Here is a 13503-nt window from a genome sequence, read left to right as displayed (position 1 = left end):
AGCTTTTACTGTACTTAACTTCATTTCTATTCAGCCAAGTACTTATGTCTCTGCTTAACTTCAAGCGCATGCATAAATCCCAGTGTAGTCGGCGCTTTGTTGAATAGGGATGTGCTCAAGGCTTTAAATATTTCAGTATGGTCAAAGTGGTATAATCCCCATAGCGTGGACATAGTTATACAGATATAAATGTGCTTATACTGGTATAGCTTTTCCTGTACAAGCAAGGGAATAAGTTAAACCAGTATAAGGCACCTGTATCCCTGGTTATCTGTGTTCACACTAGGGATTGTACTGTATAACTATATTGGTTAAAAAAAGAATCACACTGGTACAAAAACGATGTAGACCAGGCCTCAAGTGCTTTGCTGACTCAGGGCCATAGTGCTGGAGTGATCTAGGCTGTTGCTTCCATGGTTTCCCCAACTAATTGTTCAGGATTTATTTTTCAGCAACCATCCCACTTTAGGCCCTAATCCTGCAACTGGATCCATGTGGATGGACCCTTACCACTGAAATCAATAGGGCCCTGCATGGAGTGTGGATCTATTTGGAGGATTGGGGGCATAGGTAAGGTACAGCATGGTTCTGAAAAGGATCTGGGGGGAGGGGCATTGGTTTGTCCCCTTTTAAATGATACATAAAGAAAGCCTTGAATGTGGTAGATTGGTTTGGTTTAAATGGTTTGTTGTTTTTTGTTTTTTTTTACATCAGAAATTCAGGTCTTGTCTGCCCTGTTTTTCTGGAAGACTCCATGGATGACCGGAGAACTAGGGACATATGACATCATGGTCACCAAGGAGATGGAAACTGATTTACTGAGAAGGGAACTGATTTTTATTCAGATCCTTTTTAAAACTTTGCTTTTTGAAGACAGCTCTTTACTCAAATGTCTAACGGACGACTCTCTTGGTTAAACATTCCTCACCTTCGAGACCCTATCCTTTGATGTAGGACTTGGAAAGCTCCCAATATGTTTCTCCAGCGCTTCCAAAGGGATCTCCAGGGAAAGAAAGGAAAGAAAATATTTGGTGTGCCTGATATTTGCATGTCTGCCCTTTGTGCTCCAGGACAGAAGTCCTGGCCACAATGAAGTCAATAGCAAAACTCCCATTGATTTCAATAGGGTCAGGGCTTCATCCCAGGTGCATGAGCACTTGGATTCCAGCTGTCACCTGCACACGTTTGCAAGAGGTAGAACAGTACTCTCCCCTTTCCATCTGCATCCACTAGCTGACTCTTCATGACTAATTCTGGTACACTCCGGCTGCGTCCTCGCTGCCAAAAAAGGTGTTTTTTTAAGAGCAAGGTCGCTAACACTTATTAGCTATCTTGCTGTAAAATCCTAGTGGAAACAAGATGCAGACAGTTTTTACGGTGGGGTAGGTGGGTGAGGTTAATGTTACACTCCCCACCTGAGGGATCTTGGCTAAGCTACATCGCCATAACAACTACAGAGCATAAGGCATAGACAAGGTTAAGCCATTCTGACAATGTACAGGGCACTGACACCCCATTTTCAGTGAGTCGGGGCGGGGGTTAAAGGACCTGAGGTCAAATGAGAATCAGGTCTGTTATCTTGACATGGGAAGTGCTATATTAAAAGAGGGAAGCTGAGGAATTTCACCCTGGTTTAACAGCTGGTTAAGCACCAGTTAATTACTTTGAATGGGCCAAAACCAAAGACGGTTGGTCCAGTCTGTCTTGTGAGCCAGCAAAGGCACAAGAGAGGTAAGTTTTATTAATAATAACCTGTAAGAGGCATAGTGAGCACCACTGGGCATAGTCAGGGGGTTAATTAAAAGCTGGACAAATTGGTATTGGAAACCTTGGAGCTACTTTCAAGTGGCCAAGATTGTGGTTTGCCTGCGAGAGGTGACTCAGTCAGATTTGGCTATGTACACATTTTTCTGCCATATGCTGGCTATTTTAGGTCTTATTTTCAGGCACTATATACCCCATGGATGGGTAGCTGAGCCCCAAAAGGGTTTGCTCCTGTGTCCCCATCCCCTTTAAAAATAATAAGAATAGCTGTACTGGGTCAGACCAATGGTCCAACTAGCCCAGCATCCTCTCTTCTGAAAGTGGCTGGGATGAGATGCTTCAGGGAGAATGAACAGAACAGGGCAATTTTTCGGTGATCCATCCCCTGTCGTCCACTCTCAACTTCTGGCAGTCAGATGCTTAGGGACACCCAGAGCCATGAGCCATCCCTAAATGACAACATTAAAAATTATGTGACATTTACTCTCTTCCTATGATTTCATTCAGTAGTTGTTTTATTATTGTTAAATGGTTTCCCTCTCTCTCTCTCTCCTGGTGCAGGAGAGCTACTTCCACAGGATGTGCTGTCCCAGAGAAGGCAAAGTCTGCCCCGAGCCACAGATGGCTCATCAGGCTGATGTGGTTTACAGAGTGTCATTTTCCATCCAACCACTTTTGACTTCCCCAACCCTATGGATCCAGGTACCTGTTCTGCAGCTGAGTGAACTGGAGGCAGCTTTTCAGTGTGAAACTGAGCTAGACTTGAACACGTGACCTGCTGGATTGTCATAATGCACCTTAACCACTTTGCCACTGCACCTCAAGCTGGCCAAGCAGGAATCTCAAGTAGGAATAGAGATGTTATTTTACCTCTGTATTTGTCTCTGCTGTGACTGCTGCTGGATACTGTGTCCAGATCTGGTGTCCACAATTCAAGAAGGATATTGATAAATTGGAACAGGTTCAGAGAAGAGCCATGAGAATGATTAAAGGATCAGAAAACATGCTTTATCAGTGATAGACGCATGGAGCTCAAGCTATTTAGCTTAACAAAGAGAAGATTAAAGGGAACTTGATCAGTACCTACATGGGGAACAAATATTTGATAATGGGCTCTTCAATCTAGCAGAGAAAGATAGAACACGATTCAATAGCTAGAAGTTAAAGCTAGAGAAATTCAGACTGTAAAAAATGTTTTAACAGAGAAGGTAAGTAAGTGTCAGAACAATTTACCAAGGTCATAGTGGATTCCCCATTACTGGCTATTTTTAAATTGTGCCTAGTCGTAGGAGCTGGAGCCCAGGGTGAGTCTGGGAGTGGGAGGCCAGATGTCAGAGCCAGAGTCAGGAATCGGAGCTGAAGGTCAGAGCTGGGTTGCCTGTAGTGAGACACGGCTGGTTCCAAGGCAGCAGCGGGGCTGGGAACAAGCAGGCGCCATTGTAGCAAATGCTTTGAGCAGCCAGCACCCTGCTACTGCTGCTGGTCTTAAGAACAAGAGTGCTGATCCCCTCAGCCAATCAGGCGGCTCCACTGAGGACTAGCTGCACTTGTTAGACAGCCTGGGGGTTTAGTTAGAAGGTAAGCAGGCCTCTGTGGGTCTTTACTGGACATAACTCAAGATTGGATGTTTTTTCTGAATGATCTGCTCTAGGAATTATTCCGGGAAGTTCTCTGGCCTGTGTTATACAGGAGGTCAGACCAGATGATCATAGTGGTCCCTTCTGGCTTGGAATCTATGAAGGGACGGCTAGCATATGGCTCCCAGTCAGCTCAGTGGACTCGCTTTGACACCTTCACTGTAGCCCTTCATGCACACGAGAAGAAGCTATAGCAGGGGTACTCATCAAATATCATCTCAAGCTCCCCAGGAAGAGTTCACAAAACCTCTGGGCTGTTGACTCAAGAATGAAGATTGAGCAGCTGTGCAACAGCACTGTCCTGGAGACTCCAGCCTCACCCACAACTAGCTAACCGCAGGTAAACTCAGCTGCAGATTTCTGTTCTGTGAGACTCACCCTTATATTAAGGAATAGGTGGCAATCAGACCACCGATAACACAATCCCAAATTGCGTGTATCTGCATAAATATCTACCTGCCCCATACCTTGCCTGGGTCAGTATTTTGAGCTGTAATACAAATAATAATCAGACATGCTAAGGCAGTTAATGTGGAAAAGAAAAAACAGTAGGTACAGATGACACATTCAACCATTTTAATTGGCATCAAGAGACAATAAGTGCATTTACGATAAGTACATCAACACTACATAACTAATTACAGAAACTTGGTTCATACCAGTCATACCACCAAATCTGCCAAGACTACTGAAAATACATTAATGCTAAATGATGGTAAAATAGACAATCACATTGAGAGGGATGTGCAGAAAAGCAAGCAATACAACATCCCCTTAGTGCCATGTAAGGCCCGCTCCTGTAGACATGCTTAACTTTACCCACCTGAATAGTCCTGAGGAGACCAAGGCCATGCGTGTATAATAAAGCCTTTGCATAAGTGTCTGCAGGATCAGGGCCCAAGTTAAACTTTCTGAACATACAGTATTTGTAGTAATCATGGACACATGCATAAATAGTAACAGCTAAATAAATCAGGGGTAACTCTGATCTGTAGTGAATGCACTTGCTAACAGTAAGTGCTGAGTGCAGAAAACCTAGTTCATCCACAGTAGAATGGATGTGTTATTGTTAGGTTGGTGGGATGGATACAGAATTTCTCTATAAAGAAACTTTAAAGTGCTTAAAAAATTTTAAAAATAAAACTACTTGGAATAAGCATAATGAATACTGAGGAGTACTGGAGAATGGGCCCAATTCTGCAACATGCTCAACTTTTGGCAGATGGGTAGCCCAACTGAAGTCAGTTAAGCAGGTACCTGAGTGCTTTGCTGGATCAGGGCCAGAGCCTCAAATAAGTACCTGGCTGAATTGGGGTCTAGGGTTCTGATCCAGCAAAATACTTAAGGCATTTAACTGGAGGCATGTGATTAGTGCCACTGAAGTCAACGGGATTGTGCACTTTCTTGAGTTTAAGTATGTGCTGGATGAGACATGTAAATCCCATGACTCCTAAGGGCTTGATCCTGCCCTGCTAGATCGAGACCTAATATACACAATGGGGTAGCGATGGCAGACAGAACTGGGAGCCAGACACCAGTGCTCATTTCCAGATGTAGAAGTCTGATTTTTTTTTTAAACCCTTTAGACTTTAACGACTGAAAAAAATAATTTCTGGACACGATTTTTAAAATATTGAGATCAGCTACAATTAAATACGAGACGCTGTTTGTCAAAACTTAAATAAAAAATCCTTCCTAGCTTATTTATAATGGACACTCCCATTAATTTTGTTTGAAATAGGAATAGGAACTCTGCATAAATAGAGTTCGACACGTTAATGAGGCTAAATGCATACCTGTTACATGCATTAAGGTTTCATTATACAGAAAGCTTGAACAAGAAAATCCCTTTCGCAGCTGATGTATGGCTGTAGCACTCCTGTTTTCTTTACAACATTTCTTTCCTTTCAACCCTTACCAAGAGATGTGTGTGTTTGTTAACAGAAGCTTTCTTCATTATTACTCTTCTAAATCCCTAACCCTATCCTTGCCTATCTGATGATTCAGTCGGTGATATGCTTTTGAACTATTATATGGAATTGTTACTTAAGCAGAGTATTATTCATATGAGTCGTCCGATTGACTTCACAGAATGATGCCTTCAAACCGTTACCTCCATGATACTGAACTGTAATATCAGAGAGAAGCAACTGCTGCTTTGCAATGGACAAAGCCTTTATACACCTCTCTTGCCCAGACCTTTCTAAGGCCCAAATGTAACTTCATTAGCACCTCCTTTCTCTATTCTGCTTAATACTGTAAATTATTCAACTCAACTGCCAGATCATTAATTGAGATTGTAAGAGACCATTTACAGGAAAAATATGAAAAGGAGACAGGAAAAGTCCAAAATGAAGGTTCTGTGTATTTTTGCAGAGCAATCTCACTAGCAACATTCTGAAGAATGATTTCAAATGAAAACAGTTTGGACTCTAACATTCCCTAGATGCATTTGCAAGGCCGTCACTGCAGAATTTTGCTAGTGTATAATGACTGGCAAGTGAAACTGACTAGGCTATTTTCATCATTCAATCTCAATGAAATACATAATGTAAATCAGTGGCACAAACGGTGAAAATAAATTTAAACTTCAAACATCCTTTCAGTTTTAATAATCTTCTAAGGGCTAGTCCACACGCAAAAGTTGTACTGCTTGAATGATAGTGGTATAGTTAAACTGGTACAACTGCCCCTGGTCTATGATGCTGTTATATTGGTATAAACTTGCTTATGCCAGAATAGCTATTCTTGTATGGGAAGGGGAATAAGCTATACAGGTGTAAGACAGGTTTATACTGGGACTATACTGATACAACGATTTCAGTAACAAAATCACACCCATAACTGAAACAGTTACATTGGTACCCAATCAGAGAGCAGATCAGGCATAAAACAGTTAGACATACAAGGAAGGCAATATGTCTTTTTCTTTTTTAGCCTGATCCCTTGATTTAATATTTTGGCTTTCTCCTTTAGTAAGGTGTCCCCAGTCTTCATCTCTTCGTACCACACTGAACTTTGGTAGGTTGATCCCAATTATCTGATAGTCAGCAGTGATGGGAAACAATGTGACCAGACATGCAATTAATATTAATGGTGGCTTTTGAATGAAAATGTTGTTTAGAACTTGCCTGAGGCCTAGCACAGGTTCTTTCATGCATTTGTTTACCATGTACAGATCTCTGACACTAAGCCTTTAAAATTACATAATAATGCAAAACTTTGATTGCCCAGTGTCTCTGGAGACATCCAGTTGGTTTTTGTCCCGTACCAGAATGGCCTCATTACCATACTGCGAGTACCACATACTCCGGCTTCTACTCAAGTATGTACCAGGTGGGACAGACTCCAACTTCTGCTGCTGCTGCTGCCAGATGAGCAACGAGGTGTCCCTGTAACGAAGCCTGGCATAGCTCTCAGATAAGGCTTTTTCAGCTAGTGACACCCGTCCATTCATTACTCTGCCTGTCATTCACTCTGGAATGACACTGGAGACTAAACATTTCATACCAGCTCTCAAGTGCTGTAGTGGATTCATTGGCTTAATCGGGCCTTCACAGGTATAAACAAGGGTACAATGCTCTCCTACTGCTTTGAGATCAAAGACAATCTCCTTTAGCTGTGGCACTATTGGGGTTATGACATATAGTTCAGTATACATAACATTCTGTGCAACACTTTTGACACAGACTCATCTGTATATTACAGCACCATACAGGACTTGCGCTTACGCTCAGTGTGATAAACCAGGACTTCTGAAGGACGGACTATATATTGATGATGCCCTGTCATTTTGTAAAAGCTTAGTGTGCATACAGCCCATTTGGTACTGGGAGTCCATGGAGAGACAGCCTCAACAACCTGAAATGGAGGCCTAAGGGATAATGGCTGTCTCAGGAAAATCCAGACTCCTTAGAGAGATTTTAATTAAATGGTGAAACAACAGAGATCTAGGAGTTCAATGTGGTCCAGACTTGTGTCCATTTCACTGATTGTGCCTGGTTTCTTTACCCTTTAAAATGGATTTATTGATAGGCGTGTGCATGAGTCATTTCATTAAAAAGCACCAGGCAATAGATCCCCTCTGGGTCTGGTCGGTGCAGCGTATTTGAAGCACATCGGTTAAGTTATCTCTGTTTTTCCAATTCCCAAAGATGTGTTCTCTAGCAATAATCAGGATTCTCCAGTGGAAAAGCAGCATATGTTACAGTTTGGCCTGTGGTAGGGCTGGGAAAATCCCAGTGAAATAGACATGGCTGGTAGGATGTGCCCTGTCAATATCTTGTTGCATGTGGGTGGGTGGGAAAGATCTTCACACGCTGATTCATGGGTCTTTCCTTCTCACTGCAGACTGGCTTCCCACGGCCGTTCACCCTTCATTTTGTTCGGTCTGTGTTGCAGCTTCAACCTAGAGTGACATGAAGAAGAGGGCTGCTCCCATCCCCCAGACCAGAGCCCAGAACACCCTCGGCGCCCGTTTCAGAGCTCTGGGTCCTAGCAGGTACTTTTCAATCTGCCTGGGGGATGCAACAGGCTTCTTCACTTTAGTCCCCTTGTTAATATTTTAGGAGTGCGCTGTTCCCCGCCCCAACCTGCCTTAGCCCCTTTTGTGCTGATCTTTGCTTTTGACCCCCTCCCCCCCATGGGTTATTGCTGGGGTGATGAGCTATATCTCCAATCCCCCCCCAGACACTGTGTGGGGGGGTGATCGATACCCACCTCCTCCTAGTCACTGATGGGGGGTGATCGATACCCCACCTCGCCCCCTAGACACTGCGGGGGGGGGGGATCGATACCCCACCTCGCCCCCCAGACACCGCGGGGGGGGGATCGATACCCCACCTCGCCCCCTAGTCACTGATGGGGGGGATCGATACCCCACCTGCCCCCCCAGACACCGCGGGGGGGGATCGATACCCCACCTCGCCCCCCAGACACCGCGGGGGGGGATCGATACCCCACCTCGCCCCCTAGTCACTGATGGGGGGGATCGATACCCCACCTCGCCCCCCAGACACCGCGGGGGGGGATCGATACCCCACCGTCCTGTCGGTGACCCGGTGCCGCCCCGCCCGCGCTACCTGCCGCGCTCCGCTGCGCCCTGGCCTCGGCTTCCCCGTCGCCACGAAACCGCTGCGGCTGCGAGTGCCGAGAGCATCGATGGGCGGGGGAGGCGCACGAGCGCCGAGCAACCCCCCCCCCGCCCCGCCCGCGCGCTGCGCCCCGTGCGCTGCCCCTGCCCCCGTGCCCTGTGCGGTGCCCGACCCTGCCCTTGTGCGGTGCCTGGTGCTTCCCCGTGCCCTGTGCGGTGCCCGACCATTCCCTGTGCGGTGCCTGCCCCTGCCCTTGTGCGGTGCCTGCCCCTGCCCCTGTGCGGTGCCCGACCATTCCCTGTGCGGTGCCTGCCCCTGCCCTTGTGCGGTGCCTGGCGCTTCCCCGTGCCCTGTGCGGTGCCCGACCATTCCCTGTGCGGTGCCTGCCCCTGCCCTTGTGCGGTGCCTGCCCCTGCCCCTGTGCGGTGCCCGACCATTCCCTGTGCGGTGCCTGCCCCTGCCCTTGTGCGGTGCCTGCCCCTGCCCCCGTGCCCTGTGCGGTGCCTGCCCCTGCCCCTGTGCGGTGCCCGACCCTGCCCCCATGCCCTGTGCGGTACCTGCCCCTGCCCCTGCCCCTGCCCCCTGTGCGGTGCCCGACCATTCCCTGTGCGGTGCCTGCCCCTGCCCCTGTGCGGTGCCTGCCCCTGTGCCCTGTGCGGTGCCTGCCCCTGCCCCCGTGCCCTGTGCGGTGCCCGACCATTCCCTGTGCGGTGCCTGCCCCTGCCCCCGTGCCCTGTGCGGTGCCCGGGCCTGTGCGGTGCCTGCCCCTGCCCCCGTGCCCTGTGCGGTGCCCGGGCCTGTGCGGTGCCTGCCCCTGCCCCCGTGCCCTGTGCGGTGCCCGGGCCTGTGCGGTGCCTGCCCCTGCCCCCGTGCCCTGTGCGGTGCCCGGGCCTGTGCGGTGCCTGCCCCTGCCCCCGTGCCCTGTGCGGTGCCCGGGCCTGTGCGGTGCCTGCCCCTGCCCCCGTGCCCTGTGCGGTGCCCGGGCCTGTGCGGTGCCTGCCCCTGCCCCCGTGCCCTGTGCGGTGCCTGCCCCTGCCCTTGTGCGGTGCCTGGCGCTTCCCCGTGCCCTGTGCGGTGCCCGACCCTGCCCTTGCGCCCTATGCAGTGCCCTGGCCCTGCCCCCATGCCCTGTGCGGTACCTGCCCCTGCCCCTGCCACTTCACCCTGTTTGGTGCCCTGGCCCTGCCCCTGCCCCCATGCCCTGTACAGTGCCCGACCCTGCCCCTGTGTGATGCCCAACCCTGCCCTGTGCCCTGTGCGGTGCCCGGCCATTCCCTGTGCGGTGCCTGGCGCTGCCTCTGTGCGGTGCCCTGCGCCCGTGCCCTGTGCAGTGCCTGGCGCTGCCCCTGTGCGGTGCCCGGCACTGCCCCTTACCCTGTGCAGTGCCTGCCCCTGTCCCATGCACTGTGTGGTGCCTGGCACTTCCCCATGCCCTGTCTGGTGCCCGGCCCTGCTCCTTGCCCTGTGCAGTGCCTGACACTGCCCCTGTGGACTGCACAGTTCATTACACTCCATGTTTTGGGGAGCCTGGTTGTCTTGCAGGGTGCACGGTGCTGCTTGTGGCACCACGAGCCCCACTTGTGCTGAGGTTCTCTTGGGTGGTTGATGCACTGGGTTGCTTTCCAGCAAGGCCCTTCGTGACCCTCATGTGACTTAAAAATAATAAATTTGGGATGCATTTTATTTGATTTTCACTCGGGTCACATTTTCAAGTGTTTCTCTACAATCTTGAGGGCTAGATTATTATTTTTTTTTTAAGAACGAAATCTGAGATTCACGTGACCCCAGGAGTTGGGGCTTTAAGAAAAATATTGTGAGAGTTGGTAAAGCTGCAAGTGACGCATCTATAGTGTGCAAATGCCACTCTAACCAGACAGCTGGACATTCCTGATTGCTGAAACTGCCCAGCACTCATGGTACGCAACCCAATGCAACCAAGGGCAGCAATAACATTCCTGGGTATCCATAGGTAATAACAATTGTAACATAAAAACAATGATTTTAGTCTTTGCCGATGGATAGCTGCTACAAATGCAATACATCTCAGAATTGCAGATTCCTTTCTCTCCTCTTACAGGAAATAAGTTATGCACTTGCCTGATTAGATTGGCAGGGTACTTGGAAATTGGCTGCCAGTCAGACTGACTGGATGATGGTGCATATGTGATCTCTGCCTTGAAGATTCATGGATTTTGAGTCCAGAAGGGACCATTGTTATCATCTCGTCTGACCTCCTGATACAGCGTGGCCAACCCCAAGTGTTTGCAAATCAAGAGTCAGGTCCTCAAAAATTGTGAGATTGTCATAAAAATCATGAGGTTTTAAAATAATAAATGTGGGGTTCTTGTTATTTGCCGGTGAGGCCTTTAGGGTTCATGTATTTAAGCTTTGTTTCACAACCAGAAGAGCTGGAAATATACTGCTATTTAAAAATGAAAGTGGAGATTATCAGGCAATCAACTGATTGCGGAAGCTGGGGCTTTAAAGGAAACACCGCATACTGTGAGACCAGCGATAAAATCAGGAGAGTTGCAAGGAGGAGACGCAGTCTCTGAGTCATAACAGGAGGATAAGTAGGAAAGTATAATGGGATTCCCAGTGCACAGAAAGAGGTTGACTGGGGTGAATTAGGTTTTATGATTGTTTATTTGTATTTTAGCAGCACCTTGAAATTCCAGCTGGGATCAGTGCTAGGTGCTGTACATACACACAGTGAGAAACAATGCCTGTCCCAGAGAGATTACAGTCTAAACAGATTTCAGAGTAACAGCCGTGTTAGTCTGTATTCGCAAAAAGAAAAGGAGGACTTGTGGCACCTTAGAGACTAACAAATTTATTAGAGCATAAGCTTTCGTGAGCTACGTGAGCTGTAGCTCACGAAAACTTATGCTCTAATAAATTTGTTAGTCTCTAAGGTGCCACAAGTACTGCTTTTCTTTTAGTCTAAACAGAGAAGGCAGACAAAGGGAATAACAGCTCCATTTTACATACTGGAAACTGACGCAAAGACTAAGTGCAAAAAGAAAAGGAGTATTAGTGGCACCTTATGCTTGAATAAAGGCTGGGAGTGGATGTGTCATTACACAAAGTAAAACTATTTTCCCATGTTTATTCCCCCTCCCCCCCCCCCGCACTGTTCCTCACACGTTCTTGTCAGCTGCTGGAAATGGCCCACGTTGATTATCACTACAAAAGGTTTTCTTGGTTTTTTTCCCCCCTCCCCTCCTGCTGGTAATAGCTCACCTTACCTGATCACTCTCATTACAGTGTGTATGGTAACACCCATTGTTTCATGTCCTCTGTGTATATAAAATCTCCCCACTGTATTTTCCACTGCATGTATCCGATGAAGTGAGCTGTAGCTCACGAAAGCTTATGCTCAAATAAATTTGTACATCTCTAAGGTGCCACAAGTCTTCCTTTTCTTTTTGCGGATACAGACTAACACGGCTGCTACTCTGAAAGACTAAGTGATTTGCCTGATGTCAGACAGGAAGTCTGTAGCAGAACCAGGAACTGAATCCAGTCAAGTGTTTTCAGAACAAGACTATCCTTCCTTTCGTACTGGTTTCCTGTTTCATAGTGGATGGGAGAAAAGGTGTTTTGGGCTGAATATGAAGACCATGGTGTAAGATGTGGTTTTCCCTCGACCACAGTGCACAGTTGGGATGGAAAGGACCTGGATAGTTCATTTAGTCCAGTCCCCTGAACTGGGGCATGACTAAGTATTATCTAGACCGTCCCTGTTAGGTGTTTGTCTAGCCTGCTCTTAAAAACTTTCAGTGACAGAGATTCCACAAATAATTTGCTCCAGTGCTTAACTACCCTTACGTTAGGAAGTTTTTCCTCATGTCTAACCTAAATCTCCCAGTTTAAGCTCATTACATTCTTGTCCTGTCCTCAGTGGGTAGGGAGAACAATTTATCACCTTTCTCTTTATAACAATCTTTTACATACTTGGTGAGTGGGTGAACAGAAGGTTGGAAACTGGGCCCCATGTAATGGGTGTAGCTTATGGGCATTTATAGCCAATATTGGAAATGTATACAATGAACCGTAGTTGGGTGTGAGAGGATGTTTAGTTATTGACTGAAGCTGAGTAAGGATAGGAGGTCAGAGTTAAGGTTATTTTTGGAATATTCAGTATTTACTCATGTACACTTATTTAAGAACCTGTATGAACTGTGAGTGTAACCAAATAGTTATCTACCCTCCCTTAATTGTTCATTTCCATATTTTTAAATGCTTAGGTTTTTCTTAGCTGTAATGTTTTTTGTAATGTTTTTTGGCATACATAGGAGGAAATTTATCTTATCTTATTTTATCTTAAGGTTACCTATTTTTACCCTAAAAAGAAAAGGAGTACTTGTAGCACCTTAGAGACTAACAAATTCATTTGAGCATAAGCTTTCGTGAGCTACAGCTCACTTCATCGGATGCATACCGATGAAGTGAGCTGTAGCTCACGAAAGCTTATGCTCAAATAAATTTGTTAGTCTCTAAGGTGCCACAAGTACTCCTTTTCTTTTTGTGAATACAAACTAATACAGCTGCTACTCTGAAACCTATTTTTACCCTGCTGATAATGCTAAATTTAAGCTCTCACACTTCATATCTCTTGTGGCTAGAATGCCATTGAACATTTTGCTAAATATCTGATGCATGAAATAATTACACCAATAGATTATTGTTATTATTTATTTTATTACTGTAGAATCTAGGGGCCCTAATCATGGACCAAGACCCCATTTTACTTGCTACCATCCCCTTCACATGTGGCTTTCATTTACATATTTCAAAAAATACCATGTTATTTCCAACAAATAGGGATACATTACTACTCTACACTTCCTGCCTGCATCCAAAAGTGTTGACCTGAGAAAGAAAGGAGAAGAAAAGGAATGAATGATCCTGCAGAAATGTTCCCATTCAAATATTCTGACATTGCTTGTGAAGTCAGGTCTGTGCCTCCGACTAGCATGGAAGAGAAAGCAGACTGGCTCACGCTC

General features: G+C 46.8%; 1 protein-coding gene across 1 annotated transcript; it reads right to left on the bottom strand.

Annotated features, from left to right (window-relative positions):
• Positions 1 to 3927: 3927 nt before the first annotated feature.
• BRD3OS (BRD3 opposite strand) lies at positions 3928 to 8595 on the bottom strand. The gene is made up of 2 exons (XM_043499073.1): positions 8483 to 8595; positions 3928 to 7809 (listed from the first exon to the last, which is right to left on the bottom strand). Exon 2 carries the CDS (start codon positions 6871 to 6873, stop codon positions 6604 to 6606), a length of 270 nt encoding a protein of 89 aa, XP_043355008.1. The 5' UTR covers positions 6874 to 7809; positions 8483 to 8595; the 3' UTR covers positions 3928 to 6603.
• Between the last annotated feature and the right edge of the window lie 4908 nt (positions 8596 to 13503).

Source organism: Dermochelys coriacea, chromosome 16, assembly GCF_009764565.3.
Source record: "Dermochelys coriacea isolate rDerCor1 chromosome 16, rDerCor1.pri.v4, whole genome shotgun sequence".
NCBI lineage: Eukaryota > Metazoa > Chordata > Testudines > Dermochelyidae > Dermochelys > Dermochelys coriacea.
Note: the sequence above shows the minus strand (reverse complement) of the source record. Positions and strands in the feature narration are given on the sequence as shown.

Excerpts from the sequence above, each read along its gene's own strand:
- BRD3OS (XM_043499073.1), bottom strand. The coding sequence starts at position 6,873 with ATGACAGGCAGAGTAATGAATGGACGGGTGTCACTAGCTGAAAAAGCC.